The sequence below is a fragment of the Ambystoma mexicanum genome, chromosome 8 (genome assembly GCF_040938575.1).
Source record: "Ambystoma mexicanum isolate Mex_15411 chromosome 8, UKY_AmexF1_1, whole genome shotgun sequence".
Classification (NCBI taxonomy): Eukaryota; Metazoa; Chordata; class Amphibia; order Caudata; family Ambystomatidae; genus Ambystoma; species Ambystoma mexicanum.
The window spans coordinates 147,075,941-147,102,107 of record NC_090929.1 but is presented as its reverse complement, the minus strand read 5'-3'; the positions used below and the strand labels follow the sequence as shown (position 1 = coordinate 147,102,107).

The following is a 26,167-nucleotide window of genomic DNA, read 5'->3' as shown; positions in this document are numbered from 1 at the left end:
ATGTTTTCATTTGTGCATAATCGAAGAGAAATATGTCCTGCGGACATAACTTATCCTTGTTGACTCCCCTTGTGCCTTGCAATTAGTCCTTGATGTGCCATCCTTAATCCCAGGCCAATAGACCTTCTTTGTTCCTCGGACAAAGCTGTTTTCCAGTGCCTTTCATCTCTGCAGCCCTGATCTGTTCCTGAGGTAGTTTGGTCATTCTTAACACGGGTTTGACGTCCATATTTTTCTTCACGGCCGATCGCATTGCGTTATATTTTCGTCTGCAGCAAGTTTCTATATATATATATCTTATCTAGCTTACGTTTCTGCGTGTATACATGTATTGATCCTCCTCTCAATGAATGATTTCTTCATTTCTGCGCACATGTCTCTTATTAGTTCAATTGCATCTTAATTTGTCAAATATTTGCATATCATTTCAGTGCGTCCTTGTATCTTCTCTTCATGACATCACTATGCTCTGGTCTGATGTCTCCTATAGCTCTTCTGTGCCCAGTGGTGTATGCAGACATCCTTCCACCCCGTCAGTGTGAGGGTACATACAATATGGTTATCTGAGTGCATGACGTCTTTTATATTTTCGATGCAGCATTAGGACAATTCCTGGTGTCACACACAGTGCTCTCTTGCTGCTATTCCAGTATGACTGAGGTTTGGGGACGGGCACTAGAGATAGCGTGTACATCTGCCTCTTTGCAATACTCTCTGCTATATCCTCAGTACAAACTATAAAAAAAGTTTTTAAATATAAGATATGTTATGTTCTTACTACATACTGTTGGGTTACAGAGCTCTCTGTACGAACATTAAACTGTGCTAAGTACTATGGAGATACTATATTCTGTGCATGATCCGTTAAAGTATACTACGTACGTTTGGGATACATTTTGCTGTCTATCATGGACACTTCACTGTGTACTGTTGGTATACGATATTCTGTACAATGTCAGTAAAACCTCACTGTGTACTGTATTGTATCTACTATCAGTAAACACACATTACATACTTCTGGGGTAAATTATGGCTACTTTCAGAAAACCTTACTATGTAATGCTGGAATACATTATGAATGGCTATTGTCAGTAAATCCTTACTATGTACAGTTGATATACATTATGCCATATCCGTATCATATGTGCAAAACTTCACTATGTACGGTTGGGGTACAATATTGAATCTGCTATCTGGAAATCCTTATTCTGTACTGTTTGGGTACCTTATGCTGTCCTCGATCAGGGAAACTTCATTATATACTGTTTAGGTAGATTATTGTCTCTGCTATCAATCAGACCTTCCTACGTAATTGTTGAGTATATTTTTATATCTACTATTGTACAACACACATTGTGTACAGCTGGGATGCATTATGGTGTCTATTATCAGGGAATGTTTATGCTGTAATGGTATTGTACATAATTGTGCCTATTGTCAGTAAATCGTCACTGTGTATTGTTGGTGTACATTATGCTGTATAATGTTAGTGAAAACTCATTGTGCACTGTTGAGATACATTGTTGTCTACTATCAGTGAATCTTCACTGTGTACTGCTGGGGTGCATGTGTGTATCTGCTGTCAGTGAAATTCTGCCATGTGGTGTTTGGATACATTTCTGTGTCTACTGTCCGTAAATACACACTGTGTAATGCTGGGGTACACAATTGTACCTGCTATCAATGAAATGTCACTATGAAGAGTCGAAACACATTATTGTGTCTACTATCTGTAAACCTCACTATGAACATTTTGTCTACTATCAGCAAAACGTCACCATATACTGTTTGGGTACATTATTGTGACATTATTGTGTTTATGATCAGTCAAACCTTAGTGTGTAACATTTGGATATATTGTCTATTATCAGTAAACGCTTACTTAGTACTGCTGCAAAATGTTATGCTGTATACTTACCTTGCCTCTTACTGTTTGGATACTTTGTTGTTTACTGTCCGTAAAACCTTATGGCGTACTGCTGGGGTGCATTATTGTTATCAGTCAAACCTTACTATGTAATGTTTGAGTATATTGTTGTGTATTATCAGTAAAACCCTACTATCAACTGTTGGATACATTATGGTGTCTTTTATCAGTAAAGCATTGCTATGTAGTGCTGGTGTACATTATTAAATGTACTAACAGAAATAGCATATCAGATGCTGCTGGGATACATTACCGTGTCTACTATAAGTGAAACCTTACTATGAAATGTGGTGATATATTATATCTGTCAGTATAACACTTCCTATGTACTGTTGGTGTACATTATGTTGTATACTATCAGTGAAATTTCACTATGTACTGTTGGGCTATGTTATGCTGTATACTAGCAGTAAAACATTGCTATGTACAGTTGAGATACATTACGGTGTCTATTATCAGTAATCCTTGCTATGTAATGTTGTGATATATTATGTATGCTGTCAGTATAACACTCCCTATGTACTGGTGGTATACATTATGTTTTATACTATCAGTGAAACTTCATTATGTACTGGTGGTATACATTATTCTGTATACTATCAGTGAAACTTCACTATGTACTGTTGGTATACATTATTCTGTATACTATCAGTGAAACTTCACTATGTACTGTTGTAATATGTTATGCTGTATACTATCAGTGAAACTTCACTATGTACTGTTGTAATATGTTATGCTGTATATTATCAGTGACACCTCATTGTGTACTGTGGGGTAAATTATTGCATCTATTAACAGTGAAAGCTGAGGGTGTAATGGAAACCTCACTTTGTATTGTTGGGATACATTGTTGTGTCTTCTATCTGTAGACTTAAGTATGTACAATATTCTGTCAGTGAATCCTCACCATGTACTGGATTTGTCAATTATCATTTAAAGTTTTCTGTGTGCAATTGGGCTACATTCTATTTAGTACCAATTGCATTAAGGGTTACTATCATGACCACTATCGGTAATACTTCACTGGGAACTTGGGCGATCCATCCTTTCTAAGAAATGTGTGCGTAGAACGTTTTGAATAAGTTATGTGCTTTTAAGCAGGGACGTCATTTGGGCTCATCAGGGGTCACGGTTGTGACTCCTGAGGTCTCCCTTGCTACCCCACAGGTCAATCTAGCTACCCCTAAAAAAAAGGGTGTTTTGTATTTTTTTATTAATGTAAGCTCCTGCGCTGCAGCCAATGCCATGTGGCTCTTTGTTTCTGGAGTGCCTGGCTTTCTTGTTTAGGCCTCTTAAAAAAACAGGGGGCTCCACAAGTGTAACACTTTGTGTGTGACCCTAAATAAGAAAGAATAGGAATAACAAATAATTTGTCTTTCTGGAATTCTGTACAATAATTGCTAGACTCATTAAAGGTTTATTTCAGGCACACTGCAGGGGGTGAGTCACTGATTTAGTCTGTTATTAAACGCCTCAACTCAGCCTTTCATCTCTATGAGGTCGATAAATGAGTACCAACACAGGTTGGGTGATAATGTATGTTTGTTCTATATATACACCACCTTTCCCTTTTCAGAGCCGCCAGAGCGCCAGGGGACCATTCCGGTGGTGATAGTGCGCTGTACAAATATCCTTTAACATTAACATTAACATGATATAAAACACTTAAGCATAAGTGCTATATGATAACACATCATTATCATTTGGTCATGGACGTCTGCTTGCATTCACAGTAATTTGGTAATATGGGCCTATACACACTGATCCTAACGATACATATGGTGTTCCATTCTTGTATGAAATGTACATCACATTATAGTGCTATGTGACCATATTTTTCATAGTGTACTTTGGAACAATGCTGTGTGATGCTACTGCATGTTTTGTCAAGGGGTGAAAGTGTGTGTTCCATCGCTTCCCGTGATGTCACTTTGGGGTGGTGGTCAAATGACATCACTTGCTGTGATGTCATTGGAGGTCAAAGGTCGTGTGATGTCACTTGTGCCACTTTTGGCATGTTGGTAAAATGACGTCCCTGCTTTTAAGGGGAGCTGTTATGCAGGTTAATGATCGCAGGCTTACTATTCACGTTCACGGACAGTGTTAAAATAAAATGTGTTCTTCAGTGCCTAAAAGCAGGTGGAAACATTTTGGGCGCCCTTATTTATACCACATACGCAAACGCCAAGAAAAAAATGCCTATTTGTTTAGTGCTCACACAGCATGTGACACTGAACCAGCAATGCAAATATATATTTTTTATTGTAAATTATAGATACGCCAAGTCTTGATAAAGTTAAAGCCCATTGAACTAAACAAACATAATACGCACATAGCAACAGTGGCGTAGCCACGCACACCGCTGATTTACAAAGTGCTTTCCGCATTTACTCCATTTATTTCCCCGTCTGGAAAAGACCCCCCACGGGTGATAACAAAACAGCATCTTGTTTCAAGCGCCCTTGGAAGGAGGAGAGCGATTAATGCATTTTTTAAAACGTTAACAACCCCCCCCCCTCCACTCTGGCCCGCAGCCCCCTCCTTCGCCTAGTAGCTGGCTGAGGACGGTGCAGAGGGCAGGCGCACACACACACACACACACATGCAACACAGGGGCGGGGAAGCCTGCGAACAGATGCGTGCCCTGCCCGCTGCCTCCCTGCCTCCTCCCGGCTCGGGGATCTGCGAGACTGGCTGGGGAGGGACCTGAGAGACACCGCGCTGCCTGGATCCGGGAGACAGCCTGAGAGGAGGGGACCGCTGAGAGAGACAGAGACGGCCGGCACGGGCACCCAGTGGGAAGGGGATCGGTGAGACACAGAGCCGGCTGGGCTGCACACAGGCCGGCCGGCGGGGTCATCGGCGAGACACTGAGCCAGGAAGGGCCGGCTGCTTGCTTTCCTCGGCCGCCTGCCGATGGAGAAACCCTACCCGCAGACCGGCAGAGGAAGTGGGGACAGCCCTGCAGCCTGAGGCAGGAATGTGTCCTGGGAACGGCTGAGGCACACGGATTTGGGAATCTAACCCGGTAGCGAGAACATGGAACAACATCTCTTATGTTAAAAACCGCTGGATAACCGCTGGAGTGTGCATGTTTGCATCGCGGATCAGGGCCGGGGAAAACAAAGGCGGGTAAGTGCATCTCTCCTTAAGCTGGCTGAACCCCAAAACACGGTCTCCCCAAATCTCCCAAGGTTGGTAGAACGGTACCAACTGTGTTGCCAGTTTAAAATGAGAACCTGGACAATGGGGGAGGTGGGGCGAGGTGGCCCAAAAGATGAAAGTGAACACGTAGACCATATTTCCATAATCTGAATGTTGTCATTTGCTGTACCTACGGTCCCAACTTGTCGAAGTCGGAGCTCAAATATGGGTATCTACCAAGTTCAACATGAGTGTGGAAAGCAGGAGAGAGAATGAAAGCAGGTGATGTGATCCTGTGCCTAAATTGTTGATTGTGGAACCCAGGAGACCACATTTCTAATCCCAGCTCCCCATCTCAACCACATACCCTGTGATCTTGAGCAGATCTCCACATCTCTGGGATCTTGTCTGAACCTGGGTACGTACATCATATGTGCAATGTGGACAGGAAGTGCAAGACAGTGTCCCCACCCCCACCCCGGCCCACTTAACAAGAGGTCGCCTGGAAATAAAAGCTTTAATTGCGTTCAAAAAAGTATTGTTGAAATTCAAAGAGTTCCATCAAAGTAAATGTTCCAATGAGGGGCAGAAAAAGTCGAGGACGCGGCAGTTCTACTGACAGACCAGTCACATGGGTTGGGCGCCCGTAGACATGTGCGCACGCTACTACAGTCAGTTGCAATTACTGACTTAAGATAGAACACTTCCCTGGGTATACTTTCGTCTACTCTTCGCTATGGCACAAAACATTGTAAAAAACCAATGAAACCCTTAGTCCCAAAGACAAAGCTTGAGTCCCTGCTGGCTTCAAAAACGTGGGAAAAGGAAGTGGGGGCTAAATATAGCCCCATATGAAAACACTCTGGGAAATAGAGTAAACGGAAGGGAATGCATTGCCTGCAGATGGGATCAGAGACAGAACCAATTTTCACAATTCAAAAATGTTCATTACTGGCCTATCAAATGTCTAGACCATTATTTTTAGATCCAATTACAGGTAGTCCGACAGATCAGTGGAGTATAAGCGATAGGTGATGGAAGGAAGGCGGGCACCCCATACGGATAAGGAGAGTGCTGAGGTTACCCCCCTAAAAAAAAGATGGTTGACTTTTGGATGTCGTCCATATAGGGCCTGGTTCCATGGGATGAGCATCCGTGCAGTCAATGTGATCGCATGGAACTGCTCCAGTGGCGCAAAAGACTGGTCAGTGGGTTTGTGGTCATCCAATCACACGCCAGGTCCGGTTATTGTCATATGCTCTGGTCTGTCATGCAATCTTCTGATTTTTGTTTAGTTCGAACCAATCAATTATTGTTATGAGTGCAATACAGAGCACTGATTTCAAGTTTTCCAAAACCTGGACAGTCATATGTGTGCCAGGAAGTGCTGTGGTAGCCTGGCCTCGAGGGGCTGACACGTCATGCCACAGTACTGCTTAAGAGAAGTTGTGCTGAGCGAATTGTTCCATCATCAAAGATCACACATACATTTTTGAATCAGTATTTCTTTGGTGACTAATCTTTGTGCAGTTGTAGAAAGACGTGCCAATCAGTCATCTTCAGTCATAGCCAATGCTATGGTAAGGCCGTCAACCAAGGCTCCAAAATGCTTCCTGAAGGCTCAAGCGGTCAAGTCGGGGGTACATGTGGGTGGACGGGGTCCACCCACCTTTTTCAGAGGGTGGACTCAGTCCCCCCAGCTAAAATGAGAAACATTGGATGTCCTCTTTGAATTTATGAATTAAAGCCGACCTCAGGGATCGAACCAAGTCATCAGGTTTGCAGGCCGGCACTTCACCAGTGCACTTTATAATCTGATGAAAAATAACACACAACTAAAGGTGAAATGTCCTATTTTGGTACTGCAAGTTCCAGGGAAATGATTTGTATTGGTTCTTGGAGTTTAAAACATGCAAACCTTTTAACGTTTTGAAAAACCCAATCGGAAGAAAATATCCTCTCTTGGTTTTATGTGTGTGTGTTTTTTTTTTTTTAATGAAAGGCAAATGTCATCCGTCCTGTGCAATTTGGGTTGTTTTGTAAAGTCAATGTAAAGAAATGTGCACATTTCACCCTGATATGCTAATTTCTGGCGACGTCACATCCACTTACATTTGATGAGTCCCCCCACATTTTTAGCACTGGACCCATGAGGCTCGCGGAACTACAGGGGCAATGCACATTATAAAACTGAGCATTTCCCGGGTCCTTCCTGACTTACAAACAGCAGGACAATAAATAACCATTTTCAAAGCTTACATGAAGTAGATCCCAAGCCCTCCAACTGGCCAACCCCACTCAGTGGATCAAACCAACATGGCCTTCCCAAGATTCACAATCACTGAATCCTTGGACCATGAGATCTTCCTTGAAGTGCTTTACCCGTTGTGGTTCCTCTTGGCCATTTACATTTGGGCTTCTTCCCAATCTTTGAAATTAGTCTCGCAGTCCACATCCCAGACTGTACATAGCTTTCATGTCCCCCAGGCTAATTGCATCAAGAAGCATTCTGTGTTGCTTTGGGGGTGACTAAGTATCATGCGATGGGAGTGTGCAAATTCCAAACATTACATTGCAACTGGGGCTTGCTCGGCACCAGCTGTGCACAACCAGAGAGCAGGGGCCTGCACCCTTTTATTCATCAGATGTTTGTTCTACATCTTCCATCAGTCCTAGCCAGCATAGTCAATTGTGAAGGATCATGGGAGTCATAGTCTAAAAGATATGGAGTGGTGCTGCTTGCAATCCTTTGCTCTAAACTCTGTGGCACCCCAGATCTCTCCATTAATGCCTCCCTCCACTGCTAATCTTTAAGTTCAAGTCCTTGGTGCCCGTGGGCCAGCCTGAACACCCACAGGTTGATTCTTGGCTTCTCGGCTCCTCCACTGCTGAAATCTATTACTGCCAGCATCGAGCCCCCCCCCCCGGAAAGATGGCATCTGAAAGAGGTTCCCGTTGCTGGGACCCCCAGTTTGATGAAAGCTGGTACTTGGACGAGACATTCAAACCTATTCACAGAGAAAGGGGCAAGACGCAACTTCCCGCCTACCTATTTTGGTCCGGAATCCATCACATCATTGGGATTCTATAAGGCTGATATTAGTCCATAACCTATCATAATTCATTGCTTGGGCCTCCTGCAGGCCCCACCCATGCAAGCCAGCATGCCAGTCACTCTCCTGCTGTGATTTATTTATTTGTAATTCTTGTATAGCGCTACTCGCCCATGGGCCTCAAAGCAACAGAAATCAAAGACAGGACTAACAACAGAGAGCAAAAGCAGCGGCATATGATCCATGAAGAAGAATAGGGATGTGATTCGGGGCAGCAGCCCTCTGAAAGCTGGAATCGTTTCACAGATGTCGCGGAGCAGCCGGCATCGTCCCCGCTGGTGCATCGCGACAGGAGACAAAGAGGCGGTAAGCTCTTTAGTCCTGCGCTCAGCCACCGAGCCTCTGGGTGACCAGCTGACTGCTGAATCAGAGCACAAGGCAGGGGTCCATTTCAGAACAAAATATACAACGTCCCCCCACCACCCAGTGCAAGAACCCCATCATCTGTTGTCTGTGAGACGGCATTGATTGGGGTAGCGCCAGCTGAAAAGCCTGTGTTCTCATATATTATTGTGAAGAAGCATTATTGATGTTATACAAATCCAAATTATTTGGGGTGAGTGTAATATGGCCTTAAAAGGCAGGTTAGTAACAACATATGACAGCTAGGCCACAAGATTGAGGTTAAATGAGTGACTAACACCGAGCCATGACACACCTTTAACAGGTTTCCTCTAAGCACTTAATTGCACTTTAAGGCTAATTGTTTTGTCGTTTGTCTTAGTTAACTGAGGCGGCATTCATCCATGTGGCTGACCAGGCAAGGACCCCTTGTGGAAGATATAGTGAACCGATAGTGCATACATCTATCCAATATAGAGTGAAGGTGATCTCGGGCAGGAGTCTGCAGCAGCCATTGGCTCTCCAGATATTCTGGACTACAACTCCCATCAGCCCCTTCAAGCACTGCTGAGCGATAATGCGAGTTGGCACAGGTTGCAGACCCCGCTCTTACGGTTGACCACTGTGACGTTACACACTTGGTAAAATACTTTGGGCCTCATTAGGACGTTTCCAGGGTGTTCATAAATTGGGGGTCATTATGTTGCTACCACTTGTTTGTCAGTTACAGAATTACATTCATATTTACCACACTGCCAGATTTTGACTTTGTCAGTAAAGTGGAGGATTCTCCGCCACCAAAATTGCAACAAATCGCTACCAACACAGGCATGCCGAAATGCGCGAGAAAGCCCTTGCACTGATGTGGTGCTGCACGCAGAGCTTCGGTTCACTTTTTGGGAGATGAAGGCATACAATCCCACGACTGGAAGTTTGGGAGTCAGTCCATTTTTTGGGTAGTCAAAACTCTTGCATGCTTAAATTTGTGGGAATAAACGAGTTGTGCCAGAAGCTGATTAATTGATATGTATCTTCCGATACCATCCATTCATGTTATGCACCATCTTTTAAACTTGTGCAGTGCTTTGGCGAAAGCACTTTATAAATCAATAAAAATACAAATCTCAAAAGTGATATCCATGCAGCAGGGTGTATGTGCTTAACCGAGGGTCCTTTCAAGCTTCTTGCCCAGCAGCAAGTGATGAAATGAATTCCTTTCAGTCAGGGTACAAATATTAACCCCAAAAATTGGGGATCAGGGGAACATCATTGGGTGTGGGAAGGAAAAGCCATCATAGTGCTCAGAAATGAGGACCGCATGTGCAGGTACACCCCACATTCCAAGTAATCTGATTTGCTGGTGTCCTCAAGATGATGAACAATACCATATAGATAAGTCCTTGCCAAAACTGCCTGGTCTACAACAGACTTAAGCGGGTTGTTTTTACAAACACACTGCACACACACACAAGTTAAGTTCAAGTAGGTGTATATTTAATTCCCACGAAGGTAGCCTGACACGTGTTTTGAGCAACTTGCTCTTCTACTGAGGCTACATGTTTGTGTACATGCAAGTTAGGCCAGTACATACAATTACAGGGTGATGTATGATACATGAGAGCGACCCAAGCAACAAAGCAAAAAAAACAAGTGATAGGTCAACACACAATAGCACGTTAGACATGTGCAGTCGAAAAATATATGTCAACCACAAAAAACAATTGAATGCATAGTATCGAAGTGATCCAATTGAGAAACAATTTATGGCAAAACAAATGGTAAGTTGAAATAGAAAACAAATCAAGGTGTGACAATAGAAATACCACATTGAAAAAGAGATGAGGGTAGGGAAAGACAAAAAATGGTACAAGAATGCGTTAGCATGGTTGTTCAACGTTGGCCATCCAGTTAGTTAGTATATTTCCAACAATGTAAATGGATTATCTGTTCAGGGGGAACCCTGCTTACCTGCTTGCTCACCTCCGCTTCCCCTGCAACCCTGCAGTGTCTGATCCGTCCCTCTAACACAGGTTCGATCTGACGACGAAGGGTCCTTTTTTTCTTTTCTTTTCTTTTTTTGGTCCCCTGCCTCCAATTTTGAGGAAGCGTGGGACACACCCAAGCCCTGCAACCCCCAAGCCCAGAAATGCTGAACATGGGGAGCGGAGGACTCCCTTACAACTCCGGCTCTACTTGTTCAGTATTTTAAAAATCAATCAAATGGTCCTGGCCGAAATCGATCAAATTGTACCATTCGATCGATTTTTATCGGTCAAAATGGGTAGTATCTAGTGGGGAGAGATGATAAATGCAATATAGCTTTGCTGTTGTGTTGATGCGTGCTGATCAAAAGCACCGTCAACTCTGTGTGTGTGTGCCAGATTCCAGTTCTGTGTCGAGAGTATAGAGGCATTTGTGTCTGAAGTGGAGCCTTGTGTGCCTGTGGTGCTAGGAGTCATTGGCCGAAGGCGTGGTATGTATGTTGGTTGTAGAGGTTCCGTGTCCTGAGGTTCGCTGGTATGTGCATTGTGTTTTGGAGCATAGAATTTGAGGAGCAGCCTGAGACCTTGATCAGCAGATTAACCTGAAGCCACACATAGCAGAATATAGTATGGCAAAGCCAGGCCTGGAAGTCATCACAAGGCATTAGAAGGCATAGAAGCACATTAAGAATGACTTGCAGCCTGGGGTCCTCCTTGTGCTCCTACCACTGGCCTCTTATAGACAGGGCCCCATTTCTCTCTCGCTCCCTCTTTCGCTTTCTCTCTGTTAATCTCTCTCTCCCTCTTTGTCTTCCATTCTCAGTTTCTCTCTTGCTCTCCCTCTTCCCTATGTGCTAAAACTGCACGGTGTTCCAACTCTGGGCCTAGAGGGCCAGACTCCTGACTGGTTTTCAGGATTTCCCTCATTAATATTCATGAGGTTAAAATGTGCATACATTTAAAATCACCGAAAGCCACATTTATCTCATGAATATTGAGGGGTAACCGGAAAACCCGGCATGGATCCGACCCTGAAGGCCTGGAGTTGGACAACCCCGTGCTGAAGGATCTGGCAATTGGCCATTGAGGAAAGGGAAAGTCTGGAGTCTCCACTCATTACAGTGAGCTATGAGAGTCAAGAACGTTTGGTTCAGAGAAACAGCTCCTCGAGTCTTTCCTATTGCCCCAGGTATGCACCCAGTAGCTCACCTCGTAGCTTTTTTTCCATATTCGTACTATTGCTGCTAGCGCCCAGATGCCTTTTTGGCCTTGTAATGTGCTTATTGCATTTATTTACATTACATTACAGCCAGTCCTATTTTTCCTTTGCTTTCCACTACCTGTAAACCATCATTTTCACAGGTATCAGAACTGAAAGACAAAAGGCAACCCGATGAACCTGTCACACATAGCATGGGAAACCTTGGGAACCTAGAACTCTCTTGAAATACCAAATGGCAATATCACCTCAGAGCAATGGCGGTATTGCAGAGCACGCAATGCTGCAAAGTTCCCTCATCTCATGTTGACCAACCAAGTCAGCTGTGACACTTTAACTAACCGGGCACTGAGGGGTGGACTGGCAACCAAAAGAGGGCCTGGAAATAATGTTCAAAGTGGCCCCATGTTATATATTTTCGGCAAGCCCAACCCTTTTCCTATGGTAAAATGTGGAAATACCACTCAAAAGAGGCCCAGGATACAGAGGCCTAACGGGAAAACTCCAGAGTTCCCTGTAGGCCAGTCCAGCCCAACTAAAGCCCACCCTCCCAATGGGCCAAACAAAACTACGGGTCCCAGAATGCAAAGACCTTCCAGCTGAAAAGCCACGCCTGTCACACTTCGCATGGGGGGGCGGGGTTAGGGGAGGGGCTTGCAGCTCTGTGTATAATAGGATTACTTTACTCGTTGTGAGCACAGAAAGCAGATACACGGCCTTCAAGTCACCCCCAAAAGCACAGGCATTAGTCCTGCACTGGCTTGCCTCCATCGCTCCTAATCTGGCTCCCAGAACCTATCTGTGCTGTGCCGTGTTTGATTAAGTTTTGTAGCCTGGGGACACAGATTTTTCAGAAGATGGGAGTGCTTGTTGCTTCATCATTTCGCAAGGTCTCCACGAACAGACATGAATAACGCCCCCACTCCTGGAAAAACAGCGCGTGTTTCACTGGAAGCAGGTTTTACAGGCGACCCCTGGCTCCCGCGGATACCGACACTGCTAATTATCGTGACAGATTGCTCAAGAAACTGTGGATTTGTGGCTTTCACCTCCAGTCTTGAAAGTTTAAAGCTTTGGCTTGTGAATACGGGTTTCAAGAAGGATTGAGTTTATTTATTTAGTTTTGTTTTATGTTTGAATGTTATAATGCGCTTCCTCGTGGCGGTGCCGCTTCAAAGCACCGGAGCGAAAAATGACACCAGGAACAATAAAAGGTGTGACAAAACCACCAAGAATAGGAAGTATGCTGGAGGGTACACACCCAGGTATTCTGCTTAGTGACAGTCTGAGCTGAAAGCAGGGTTACGTTCTGATACTGACCCTAATTCAAGAATGTGCCCAGATACCTACGGGTTAGGTGCGCTATATAAATAAAAACAAATAAATAAATAAAAATAGTGTGCTTGAGGATTTTTAGATGGCACCATTGGTCACATACATTCTGGTATTTCCAAGTTATACATATTACACGAAACAAATAAACACGTTGGTGTAGGAACCCGTATGGTAACCTTTGGCAAAGCAAGGAATTTGAGGTTATAAATTAATGTCTGGATGTGGCTCTGTGGTGGAAGTGCACGTCAAAAGGTACAAGTGTGGTGGAGTCTAGTATACGAGTCATGGTGGGTGCGGGGTGTTATTTGGTGGTGTAGCGGAGCTAGATTTTCTGTTCATGAAGCCACATGTTCATTTTCCTTTTGATCCTCTCGAGGGTGCATTCTGTTTAAAGGCTGGGGATGGGGGTTGTTTCAGAATTGCAGCCCTAATGCTGCAAGGCATCTCCCGCCTTGTTTCAGACTTTTGCACCTGGGTGCCATTAAGTTGATGACCTTGGATGATCTTTGCGGGTGCCTTTTCACCTGCCAGGTCGGACCTGGCGGGCGTACCGGCACCCGCGAGTAGAGCATGTCGGATGCACCGGAACCATTCTGAATGGTGCTGGTGCGACCGGCCTCCCTATTCCCATTGAGCCCTATAGGGAGTAAACGTTTCCAGCCCCTGGCAATGGGGAAATGCAGGTTACACCAGGGTTGCAATGGCCCTGTATTTCCCCATTGCCAGGGGCCAGAAAATTCGCAGGTTTGGCAGCATCCTGCCAGTTTTACCGGCAAGGCTACCGCCAAACTTGTAATGAGGCCCCATGTCCGTTTGAGAGGTGTAGAAACAGAGATCAATGTGTATGGTCCTATCCATGATGCACTGGATACTTTGTTATATGCTGAGCAGGTTCCACTTTCAGTAGTGCCTGCGAATTGGAAAACTTTTGAAAAGAGTTTGATAATGTCTGCTAGGGATTTCATGTAAACATTACATAGCCGTGGGGATAGAATGGAACCCTGGGGGACTCCACACTATAAGGGGAACATTGTTAAGTTGAAATCTCCCATTTTAACACGTTTGGTGCAAATGTTAAGGTAGTTGGGGATCCACTCCTAGAAAGTACCACCATCTATACCCACTTGAACCTTTAATCTTTGGTCTTGGTGGCTTATGGTTGACTGGATCATAGGCAGCTGGTAGATCAAGGGGTACAAGGGCTGTTGGTGTATTGTTTTCAACCACTTTCAGAATTTCCTTTTTCATGAAAAGGAATGTTAGGTAGAGGGCTCGAGCTTTCGGGTAACTCTGGGTTGGCACTCAACCATTTAAGAACTGGCGTTATTGCAGCCTGTATTGACGTCGGGATATTGCCGGAGGTCAGTGATGCGTTACTATAATCGGTTAGTGTTTCCACCGGGTTAGCTATGTTTTCCTTTATCGAGGTGGCTGGGCATAGGTCTGATTGTTCAGGTGTGACTTTTAGTTTTAGTGATATTAATCCTTTTAATTGGATTTAATGTCGTTGGTGTCCATAAACGCAGGTGGTTTAACAAAAGCAAGCCAGATATGTGAGCAACATTATGCTTAAATGCACTTTTAACAATTGTTTATACCGTAGCTAAAGAAACATTTGCACTGACCTTGTGCAATGCATACGAGTAGCCCGCCCAGCCCGGTTGAAATCGGCATGTTTGTTTGCTGCAGGTAAGAGCCCATTGAAGTCTATGGAGGGTCATGGGGATTGCTCTGAAGGTGCCAAGGTCCTCAGTGGGTGACACCTGCTAAACAGGAGTGCGTTGGGAGATATATATGTTTTTCTATAAAGATTATACGTTGGAGTTAAGAGCGTCTACAGACACATACTGTGATGTGAAGGGATGAGGGCGGCACATATGTGGCAGGATTATTGTAGAACAAACGTGATTTGAAGTTGTGCAAATGCAAAACAAGTCTATGATTTGTGCAGGGTGCAACATTGACACTCACCACTAGCCATCGGCTAATGATATTTGACTCATGGCGAGTACGAAATGATGTGCTGGTTGTGTATTTAGAAATCAGGTGCACAGTGACTTTTTATTTTGATTGGCTAGTACCTTGCAACATGCATTGTTGCCCCTGATGTGTGCATGTGCAACCATGTAACTCGTACAGCACAGGAGCATGCTTCCATCTTGGATTTACACGGTGCAGTGTACTCTCGATTTACACAGATGTGCAGTCACAGGTGGGCTTATTTACTCCTGGGTGGAAATGCAGTTAGCGTCCATCCTTACGTCTGTCGGTGAAGCATGCTGTATTTGGTATTCCCAATGGTTTGGTAGCACAGCTTCGAGCATTGCCACTAAAGTTTCTGTTCTCTGTGGAGTCGCCTTAAATGGTGTGGGTGTGTAGGATCATAAACTATATCTGAGATACCTAGTACTCAGTCTCGACCCCCAGGACCACTCCAACTTTTAAACCAAAAATCATCAAGGACTAGAAAAGCAACCCCATTGATCTGTAAGAGTGATGCCAATAGCACACAGTTGGGAATGATCAAGGAACAAGCGAATACATGGAACATCATTCATGGCGGCTGAAATGAATCTGTCCTGCTGAAGGCTTTACAATCTGTGGAGCGAGATGTCTAGCATCTGAATGGCAGAAACGCAATGTTTTGCTGCTGAGTATCATGAAAAGACCACAGCAGAGCATGTGGAATGTCTAAAGCGGGCATGCCTCATAACATTGAAGTGTGCAGCTGGCATAGCCCTAGCGTGGCACATCCTATACGATTAGATGTTCTAAAATATATTTTGTAAAAATAAACACATGTTTTTTTTTTATGATTAAAGATGTGCACCCTTCTCTTCAAATTTATTTTGGAATTGATTGTGGATTTACTTCCCTAATGAGTTTGTTTCCAGAAGTGAGTTAAATGAGTACATCGGTTTGAATGTTCAAATTGAAGTGGTGCCAAGAATAGCCTGATTTGGCCTTTATTTTTCTGTTCATCTTGTTGCTGAATTTAGCACCATATAGTTTGATAACTGTGGTGGTTGTTCCAGTCTTTGATGATTTGTGGTTTTGTTAATCCTTGTATCTCGTGATGCCTTGTTTCTGTGCCGAAACACGTCTGGGGAGCCTCTCCGTTTGTACGTTTCCCTCATTGTGATGTGCTAAAAGGCGAACCTTCTGTGTCTGCCATAGTCACGAGTGGTTGCTTCAGCTGTCAATTCAATGTAAAGAGGTCCAGATGTCCCAGGCTGTGCTCAGTGTCTCTTGTAACGTGAATTGCACTGCTGTCTTTTAGCCATGGCGTGAGGTCCAGTGGTTCATTTGAGCTTGCACTTGAGTGCCAAAAACGGTCGCTAGATATGTTTCCTGTGTCCAGGGTGTACCCAGGGGAACATTTGGTTAGAGCTTGCCCTCTTGAAATGTTTCCAGGCTGCATGTTAAACAAGATTTGCAAAGCCAGCAGATTTATAATTGCGTTTCTACATATTTTCTGTGTCACTTGCAAAGGTTTGAATAGTATTTTGCTTATGCAGGGTAATGATTTCACAGTTGGTTTTGTTGTCAAAAAGCTGTTGTTGAATAGATTGTGTGTGCTACATATGTGGAATAGGGACACGTGTATTGATAGTCGATGGGTCAGGAGACATTTTATAATTATGATGACAGTGCTTTCCAAAGTTAGCCATTGCAAATATTGTCTAAGATGAAAGACTGCGCCTGGGGCTAATTCAGGCCTGCATTTCTGCAGCTGGTGAGTAAACAGACAGACTGGATTTTCTCACTGGGCCTGCCTGCAAAGTCTGTTTAGCTGTGCATCACAGCCATGTCTTTGCTCCTTTTGAAGTTTGTTTTTTTGGGTCATAATAGTTATTTGCTATTCTTGCTGGACATGTTATTTACGTTTTGCCGTTTCTCATCATGTCATGTTGCTAGATCTCAACCCCGTTTGCCCAACTCCGGTCCTCGAGGGCCAGAACCCTGACTGGTTTTCAGGATTTCCCTCATTAATATTCATGGGGAAAAAATGTGCATACATTTAGAATCATTGAAAGCCACATTTATCTCATGAATATTAATGAGGGGTATCCTGAAAACCTGGCATGGATCCGACCCTCAAGGCCTGGAGTTGGACAACCCCGATCTAAACCCAGCTAGATCTTGAAGCATAGGGTGTGCCACAAAGCAGAATGGACAGGGACTACTGTCTCACTATACCTGCCAATCGGAGAACACTCTGCCAGTCACTCTAACCAAGCCAGATGAAGTGATCGGCCAATAACACAATCAGGGCGACTTGTCAATAGGCGCCACAAGCTCTCAGCGCTGATGCATTCCCCAATGCAGACACGTGTTTGGAAGCAGCAGGAAGATGACGTAGCACTTTACAAAACACCCAGCAAATAAATAATACACGTCAAGCGTCAGTCCATCAAAGTGCCCTTTTGCCAAAAGTGGGCTTGGAAGTGCATGCTAGAGCCCCGCTGGACCTAGGATCACCTGCTCCGCCCAAACTTTAAGCAGGACAGGGTAGCAGTGGCCCGGGTAGAGAATGTTAGAAAAGGCTGCATTATGCAGATAACTAGCAGAAGAACCCCGCCTTAGCCCAAGGACTATCCAGCCTCCAACACAACTAAGGACCATTGTCGAAAAGGGGATAGGGAGGTTTCATCGTAGGAGATTTAGTCAAAGCCAAAACCATCATATTTTTCTGGCCGAATTTGGCCACAAATATATGTAGGTGGTGGGTAGTGGTAATAATTAAAGTGGAGGCAAGGGAGGCTGCAGGGGGTGGGGGGAGGTCTTCCCCTGCATATATTTGTTACCAAATTGCTTGAAAGAAAAAATAAGATGGATTTGTAGTCAAACAAATCTCTTCTATAAAATCACATAGAACTGCAATTAAGCAGGTGTGAACAACCTCAATTCTGCTCAGTCCAGGGCCTTGCTCCCAGCGGAGAGACAGTTCCAACCCCCATTTAAGTAGAATGGAGTGATTCCATCAACCACGTTTACCTTTTGGTCTTCTACTTCGTCTCTTCTTGGTCAAGCTGTCCGTTTGTTGCCTACAGAATGAGTAGATGGGAAGGTTTTCCCCTGTTCCCTTTCCATTGTTACCTATGGAATGAGTAGATGGGAAGGTTTTCCCCTGTTCCCTTTCCATTGTTACCTACGGAATGAGTAGATGGGAAGGTTTTCCCCTGTTCCCTGTCTGATTGTTGCCTACGGAATGAGTAGATGGGAAGGTTTTCCCCTGTTCCCTTTCCATTGTTACCTACGGAATGAGTAGATGGGAAAGTTTTCCCCTGTTCCCTGTCCATTGTTTGAACTCACCCACCTTAACACTGACAGCAAGGTGTGACGACCCTACGCGTACTCCTCCATCATAGACTGTGGTGTAGCACAGCTGCATCCAGCTGGCAACTGTTCCCTGAAGACAACCTACCATGCAATACAAACCCTCAGCACCAAGAGGCCACGGAAATGGCAAATGTTGCCCTTTACAAATACTGCTTACCATCACATAACCATTCCTAGGATTGCTTTCTTCTTGCAAACCTTCCAGTAAGTGTGCTCTGGTGTCATTTCACAAGCTCAAAGATGGCATCTATGCAAGAATAGTGCCCCTGCACAGCTGTGGCTGCCCTCTTTCTACTGCTCCCTTTCCCTGCCCGCGTGCTACACCATGCATTTTGCTCTGCTGGTTGCACCTAGCAAGGAGTGACACAATGGTCAAACACATGCACCAGTCATGAGTCAGAGTTTACGGCTTCTGTTATTAAATCACGCATGGGTGCGCAGTGCAGTGTTGCACTCGCGTTATTTTCAAACCCGATAAAGGCTGAAATTGGCGCAAAGTGCACGCGTTCTTTGAGTAGAGATTCTCTACTCAAAGAAAGCGTGCACTTTGCGCCAATTTCCCAGAGACCCCATGCCGAGGAATGCCGCTTGACTCTGGACATTCCGCCGTGCAAACAGCAGCACACACATCTCCCAGGAACAGCACACACACGCCTCTCGCCCCCAGCAACGCCAACGACGGCCGTCTTTCTTTTGCTGTTCTGGAGCGATGCACATTTGCCAGTGTGCATGGGTGCATGTAAGCATTTTAATAGAGCCAAGAGGAGGGATGTGTGAAACATATTAAAGTGCCATTTAATCATTCCTCCATGCACACATTAAACTGCAAATCAGGAGTCACATTTCTTCTCTCTTCCCAATATATTCACACTGATGCGGTCTTTCACCTTCATTTGGAGCGGGCTTTGGGGGCGGCTGGGTCGCTCCTGTTCTGTTGGCTGTGCTTTATACCTATGCTGCTGCAGGAAGGGGGCTCGTCCTCGCCTTCACTGTAGGTTAGAGGCGTGTTGTTGCTGGGTCGCTCCTGTTCTGTTGGCTGTGCTTTATATCTGTGCTGCTGCAGGAAGGGGGCTCGTCCTTGCCTTCACTGTAGGTTAGAGGCGTGTTGTTGCTGGGTCGCTCCTGTTCTGTTGGCTGTGCTTTATACCTATGCTGCTGCAGGAAGGGGGCTCGTCCTTGCCTTCACTGTAGGTTAGAGGCGTGTTGTTGCTGGGTCGCTCCTGTTCTGTTGGCTGTGCTTTATATCTGTGCTGCTGTAGGAAGGGGGCTCCTCCTTGCCTTCACTGTAGGTTAGAGGCGTGTTGTTGCTGGGTCGCTCCTGTTCTGTTGGCTGTGCTTTATATCTGTGCTGCTGTAGGAAGGGGGCTCGTCCTTGCCTTCACTGTAGGTTAGAGGTGTGTTGTTGCTGGGTCGCTCCTGTTCTGTTGGCTGTGCTTTATACCTATGCTGCTGCAGGAAGGGGGCTCGTCCTTGCCTTCACTGTAGGTTAGAGGCGTGTTGTTGCTGGGTCGCTCCTGTTCTGTTGGCTGTGCTTTATACCTATGCTGCTGCAGGAAGGGGGCTCGTCCTTGCCTTCACTGTAGGTTAGAGGCGTGTTGTTGCTGGGTCGCTCCTGTTCTGTTGGCTGTGCTTTATACCTATGCTGCTGCAGGAAGGGGGCTCGTCCTTGCCTTCACTGTAGGTTAGAGGCGTGTTGTTGCTGGGTCGCTCCTGTTCTGTTGGCTGTGCTTTATATCTGTGCTGCTGCAGGAAGGGGGCTCGTCCTTGCCTTCACTGTAGGTTAGAGGCGTGTTGTTGCTGGGTCGCTCCTGTTCTGTTGGCTGTGCTGTATATCTGTGCTGCTGCAGGAAGGGGGCTCGTCCTTGCCTTCACTGTAGGTTAGAGGCGTGTTGTTGCTGGGTCGCTCCTTTTCTGTTGGCTGCGTTTTATATCTGTGCTGCTGTAGGAAGGGGGCTCGTCCTTGCCTTCACTGTAGGTTAGAGGCGTGTTGTTGCTGGGTCGCTCCTGTTCTGTTGGCTGTGCTTTATACCTGTGCTGCTGCAGGAAGGGGGCTCGTCCTTGCCTTCACTGTAGGTTAGAGGCGTGTTGTTGCTGGGTCGCTCCTGTTCTGTTGGCTGTGCTTTATATCTGTGCTGCTGTAGGAAGGGGGCTCGTCCTTGCCTTCACTGTAGGTTAGAGGCGTGTTGTTGCTGGGTCGCTCCTGTTCTGTTGGCTGTGCTTTATACCTATGCTGCTGCAGGAAGGGGGCTCGTCCTTGCCTTCACTGTAGGTTAGAGGCGTGTTGTTGCTGGGTCGCTCCTGTTCTGTTGGCTGTGCTTTATATCTGTGCTGCTGTAGGAAGGGGGCTCGTCCTTGCCTTCACTGTAGGTTAGAGGCGTATTGTTGCTGCCTTCGGTGAAAGTACAGAGACTACCTACATTCTCGCCACAGTGCCTCTGCTCACAAATTCAGCAGGCACTGTGTGCCACTTGCAGTCTTGTGTGTTGCGTAGTGAATACGCTTTTGTTACGCATGCGCAGCCGACAACGAGGCTCACGCATGCGCGTTAGCAATAAAGACGGTCAGCACGGTAGTTGCTGCCGGGGACCGAGCAATACACACGCGTCCCGTGTGGTCTCTGAATATGCGTGAGTGTGCCTGCGTGTGAGTGCTGGTGTGGGCCTGGGGCAGCCCACACCCTGTAACGCTGGTGACGAGGATGACGCAGGAGCCCTGCGCCACCGCTCCATGAGTTCCGGAGTCAGAGGCCCCACTCCGTGTCGGCACGGATTCACGCGTACGGCCGGCAGGCCATCTTTATTCACACGCGGATCGCAACGGTTGCGGCCCGAAAGGGTGCTCGTGCACCATTTGCGATCCCCTGCCTGTTAGGGCAATTTTTGGAACCTTTCCACAGCCCTAGCTTGAAGACGGGCTGTGGGATAAAAAAAAAAAAATACACCCCACAGGAAAGACAATAAGAAAAAGGGGTTGGCCCTGACTGTGAAGGGTAGCACCTGGTAATATCTACACCACATCCTGCTGTTGTTGCCCCTTACCGCTGTCCTCCTGCACTCCCATTCCATGTCTGGGCTGTTTTTCCACCAGTGAAGAGTGCCAGGCTGTAAGTACTTAGCCCTGCTGACATCATGGGAGAGGGAGGAGCAGAAGAGGGTGCCCCTGCACCCATCCCGTGCAGGATGCACAGCACGTTGGCCCCCATGCCCGAATTTGACACCACCGGCCCACCATCCAAACTGGGGCCGAAATGGCTTCTGTGGGTCAAGAAACTGGAAATGTTTTTCAGGGCCTCTGGGCAGGAAGAGGATGACACGAAGATTACCACCATGGTGTACTCTGCAGGCACAGAGGTCCAAAGAATCTATGAATCTCTCGACATTCCAGGGGCCACATATGATGCGGTGAAACAAGCTCTTCGGGATAATTTCCTTCCCATGGCAAATGTCAATTTCGACAGGTTCGTTATGTGTGCGGAGAGGCAACAGGATGGAGAGTCACTGGACCACTTCTGTGCACGGCTGAGGCACCTAGCAAGCACCTGCAGGTGGGTGAATGAGGAGGGGATGGTGCGGAACAAGCTGCTGCAAGGGTGCAGTTCGGGGAAGTTAAGGAGGCAAGTGTTGAGAGAACCGGGTCTGACCCTACAGCAAATCCTGGACACAGGGAGAGCTTACGGACTGGCGGAGTCCACGGGGGTGAAGATGGATGCGGCCATGCACCCTGGCAAGGGTGAAGAAGCTTTCGCTATAGGACCCTCTGCCCCTGGGAGGGCGCGATGGACACCAAGAAGGGGGGGATGGTCCTCCTGCGGCTGGTAACACACAGTCGTGCCCCTACTGTGGCTATGACCTGCCGCATGTGGGAGAATGCCCGGCGAAGTCGCGAGTCTGTGGCCGGTGTGGCACACCAGGCCATTATGCGAGAGTATGCAGAGCATCCACCCCGGTGACGGCATCGAGGGGGCCAGCGAGAGTTAGAGGGAGCAACGCTCGGAGAGTGAGGTGTGTATCGTCACTCGAGCAAGGAATGCAGGACTTGGACATAGCAGAGGAAGAAGAGGAGGAAGCGGAGATCTTTTTCATCTCAAGCATCACCATGGGTCCCAGAGGAAGTCGACAACCGACGTGCACAGTGAACATTGGGGAGGTCCCCACCCCTGTTCTTATAGACACGGGCGCATCAGTGTGCATGCTAGCGACTGAACATTATGAAGCTCTTCCAGGCCTTCTCGAGCTGTCGCAATCCAAGGCGCTGATTTATGCTTTTGGGGGAGACACTCCGCTACCAATCGAGGGAGTGTTTGTGGCGCCGGTGTCCCATGGGCAGAGCAAGATCAAGGCGAGATTCTTCGTGACAAGTGTAAGTCCAGACTCGTCCCTAAGCTGTGCGGCTTCCGAAGCCCTGAATACAGTGCACTTCATGCTGGCCGTCTATCACACTGACATAGACCTCCTACTGCAGCGCTTTGACGCTATTTTCCAAGGGTTCGGGAAGCTGAAAGGGGACCCCGTCAGACTTCACATCGACGGGTCGGTGAGACCAGCAGCCCTCAAACATCGCCGAGTCCCGTTCCACCTGGGGGCACAGGTGGAGAAGGAGCTGCAATCCCTCATTGACTTGGATATTATTGAAAGGGTGGAAGGCCCGACGCCGTGGGTCTCCCCGATCGTCGTCGCCCCAAAGCCCAAGCAGCCAGGAGCAGTCCGCATCTGCGTGGACATGAGGTTGCCGAACTTGGAGATCAAAAGGGAGTGGCACCTCACGCCCACCCTGGATGACCTTGTCGGTGAGCTACAAGGAGCAAGAGTTTTCTCCAAGCTGGATCTGAGGTCCGGCTGCCACCAACTGGAGCTTCACCCCGAGTCAAGATACATTACCACCTTTACGACTCATGAGGGGCTGTACCAGTTTAAGAGGCTCAGTTTCGGGGTCTCATCGGCAGCAGAAGTTTTCCAGAATGCCATCTGGGTGGCCCTGTCTGGGCTAAAAGAGTTGATTAACATGTCGGAAGACATCCTGGTGTTCGCACAGTCGGAAGCAGAACACCTGAAGCGCCTGGAGAGGGCATTGGAGAGGCTCCAAAGCTTGGGGCTGACCTTGCCAGGAAAAAGTGTGAGTGTTTGAAGGACCGGATAGAGTTTTTTGGGTTTGTGTTCCATGCAGCGGGCATCTCACCTGATCCGGAGAAGGTACGGGACATCCGAGAGGCGGCCCCGCCGGAGTCTCCCGCAGACATAAGGAGCTTCCTAGGCATGGTCAATTATTGTGGATGATTTATTTGCGACCTAGCCTCACTGTCAGAACCCTTGCGGGCTATGACCAGGTCCGATGTGGCCTGGACCTGGACGGAGAGGGAACAAAGAGCGTTCGCTGATATAAAGAATGCCCTTTCGGGGCAAGAGACTATGGCGTATTTCAATCCGGACAGGGAGTCGGAGATCGTGGTAGACGCCAGCCCGGTGGGTCTGGGGGGCGGTCCTCATGCAGGCAGACCCGCAGGGGGCCATGTGACCCATTGCCTATGCCAGCAAGGCGCTCACCGAGATGGAGAAGCGTTATTTGCAAATTGAGCGTGAGGCCTTGGACGTCCTGTGGGGCTGCAAGCATTTTCGGATCTACATCCTGGGCAAGCCGGTAGTTGTCATAACGGATCACAAGCCCCTAATTCCGATTATGTCCGGGGCCTCGACCAAACCCCCGCCACGCATCGAGAGGTGGATGCTCTCGCTCATGTAATATGGAGTCAAGCTGCAGTATCGCCGGGTTCGCACAATGCAGCGGACTATCTGTCCCACCACCGAGGGGCGGGGTGCTCCAGTGACTCTGCTGAAGTAGCGGACTGTGTGGAGGTGGTACACCTTGTGGTGGAGTCAGCGCTGCCAGTAGCCCTAGAGCGCCAAGAGATTGCAGATGCTTCAAATGTGGACAAGGTGTTCCTGATCATCAAAGAGGCCATGTCAAGTGGGGAATGGCGCAAAGTGCTCATGAACAATGCCCGGAGGGACTATGTGGCACGGAAGGATCTACAGGCCCTATGGTGAGCACGCCACAAGCTCTGTGACAGACAACGGTCTCCTATTGAGGGGGCAGATAGTTGTCCCACGGGTACTGGTGGGGACTGTACTACTGCTCGCACACAAAGGGTATCAGGGGGCGGCAAAACGAAGGCACGCCTCAGATTGAAGGTTTGGTTCCCGGACCTGCAGAGCAGGGTGGCTGAATTTGTGCAGGCATGTATACCATGCCAGCCGGTGAGTCCTGTGGAAAGAGGGCCACCCATCCAGGCCATGGAAAGAAGTGAACGTCCCTGGGGGATGGTGCATGCCGAATTCGGATCCATGGGCCGGGGAATGTACTTTCTGGCAGTGGTGGACCAGTGGTCGTGATATCCTGGGGTGGAGCTGGCGGAATCCACGGCCAGCGACCACACCATTCTGGCCCTGGAGAAAATGTTCGCCACCCACGGTTTCCCCATCGAGATCTGTTTGGACAATGGCTCGCCGTTCCAGGGGCAGCCATTTGGCCAGTACTGCGAGGAGAGGGGTACCGGGCATCACAAGGTCACCCCACTCTGGCTCAGAGCGAATGGAGAGGTGGAATGCTTCATGCGGACACTGAATAAGATATTCCGAATATCACAGAATGGAGGGGAGGAACTTTGACGTAACCTCTTTGAGTTTCTGCGGGAGTACCGCACGACTGCATCAGTCCACCGGGGTCACGCCAGCGGAGGCCCTTTTCAAACGAGCTCCCAGGGGGCTACTGCCCGAAGTCGAAGGCCGATGCCCGGGAGTGATCGACAACAACCGAGTGCGAACGGAAAGAGCCGCCTGAATGAGCGGGAAAGCGCTAGGAGGAACCTGCAGGAGAAAGCGATTGCAGTGGGGGACACGGTGCTGGTCCGGAACCGGAAGCCTGAATGGAAGCTGTCATTACGGTATGAGGCGCAGCCACTGGGAGTGACCCATGTCATGGGGTCCATGGTCACCGCGGCCAATGCACGTGACACGGTCACAAGAAACGTGTCATTCTTCAAGCGGATCGAGGCGACGCCCACACCCGCAGTGAACGACGCACCCGGACCCGAGACCGGGCCAGGATCTCCACCAGGGGACGATGGACCGCCAGAGGATCCCGGGGCTCCAAAGACGCCTTCAGGGGAGTCCAGAAGGTACCCTAGCCGGGCGGGGCGCAAGCCGCCGCAGAGGTTCCAAGACTTTATCATGGACCCTGCCTCGTAACAGGTGGAAGACTGTTTTAAAATGTTTAAACTGTTGTTGTTGGGCGTATCTGTTTAACTGTTCCTTGTTTGGGGGAAAAGGAGGGGTGTTGCGTAGTGAATATGCTTTTGTTACGCATGTGCGGCCGACAACGAGGCTCGCGCATGCGCGTTAGCAATAAAGACGGTCAGCCCGACAGTTGCCGCCGGGGACCCGAGCAATACACACGCGTCCCGTTCTCTGAATATTCGTGAGTGTGCCTGCTTGTGAGTGCAGGTGTGGGCCTGGGGCAGCCCAAACCCTGTAACATTGTGTACAGTATTCCATCACCAAAAGGTTAAGGAGATCAGAGAGACAAAGGGTCTCTTAGGCAGACCTAGGAATGACACGAGCGATTAAAGTTGCGCGTGTTTCCCTCTTCATTTGATATTCAATTTCAAGAGATGTTGGAAGGCCAATAATTAGCCCGTAGTTCAACTATATGGCGATTTCTTTTGGGACATATTTTGTTTAAAAACATTTGAATGCAACCCAGCTGATGC

General features: G+C 47.5%; 1 protein-coding gene across 7 annotated transcripts in view; it reads left to right on the top strand.

The window, feature by feature from the left end:
• DAB2IP (DAB2 interacting protein) overlaps nt 1–26,167 on the top strand; it is a 1,964,804-nt gene that overhangs the window by 1,366,974 nt on the left and 571,663 nt on the right. The window contains exon 1 of one of the 7 annotated variants that reach the window (XM_069609513.1): nt 4,617–5,059. The exons of 5 other annotated variants lie outside the window; for them this stretch is intronic. In XM_069609513.1, coding sequence (XP_069465614.1) covers nt 5,019–5,059 — 41 coding nt within the window. In that variant the 5' untranslated portion in view covers nt 4,617–5,018. Of the gene's footprint in view, nt 1–4,616; nt 5,060–26,167 lie in introns of those variants that run through there. One more of the 7 variants, XM_069609511.1, reaches the window with a different exon arrangement.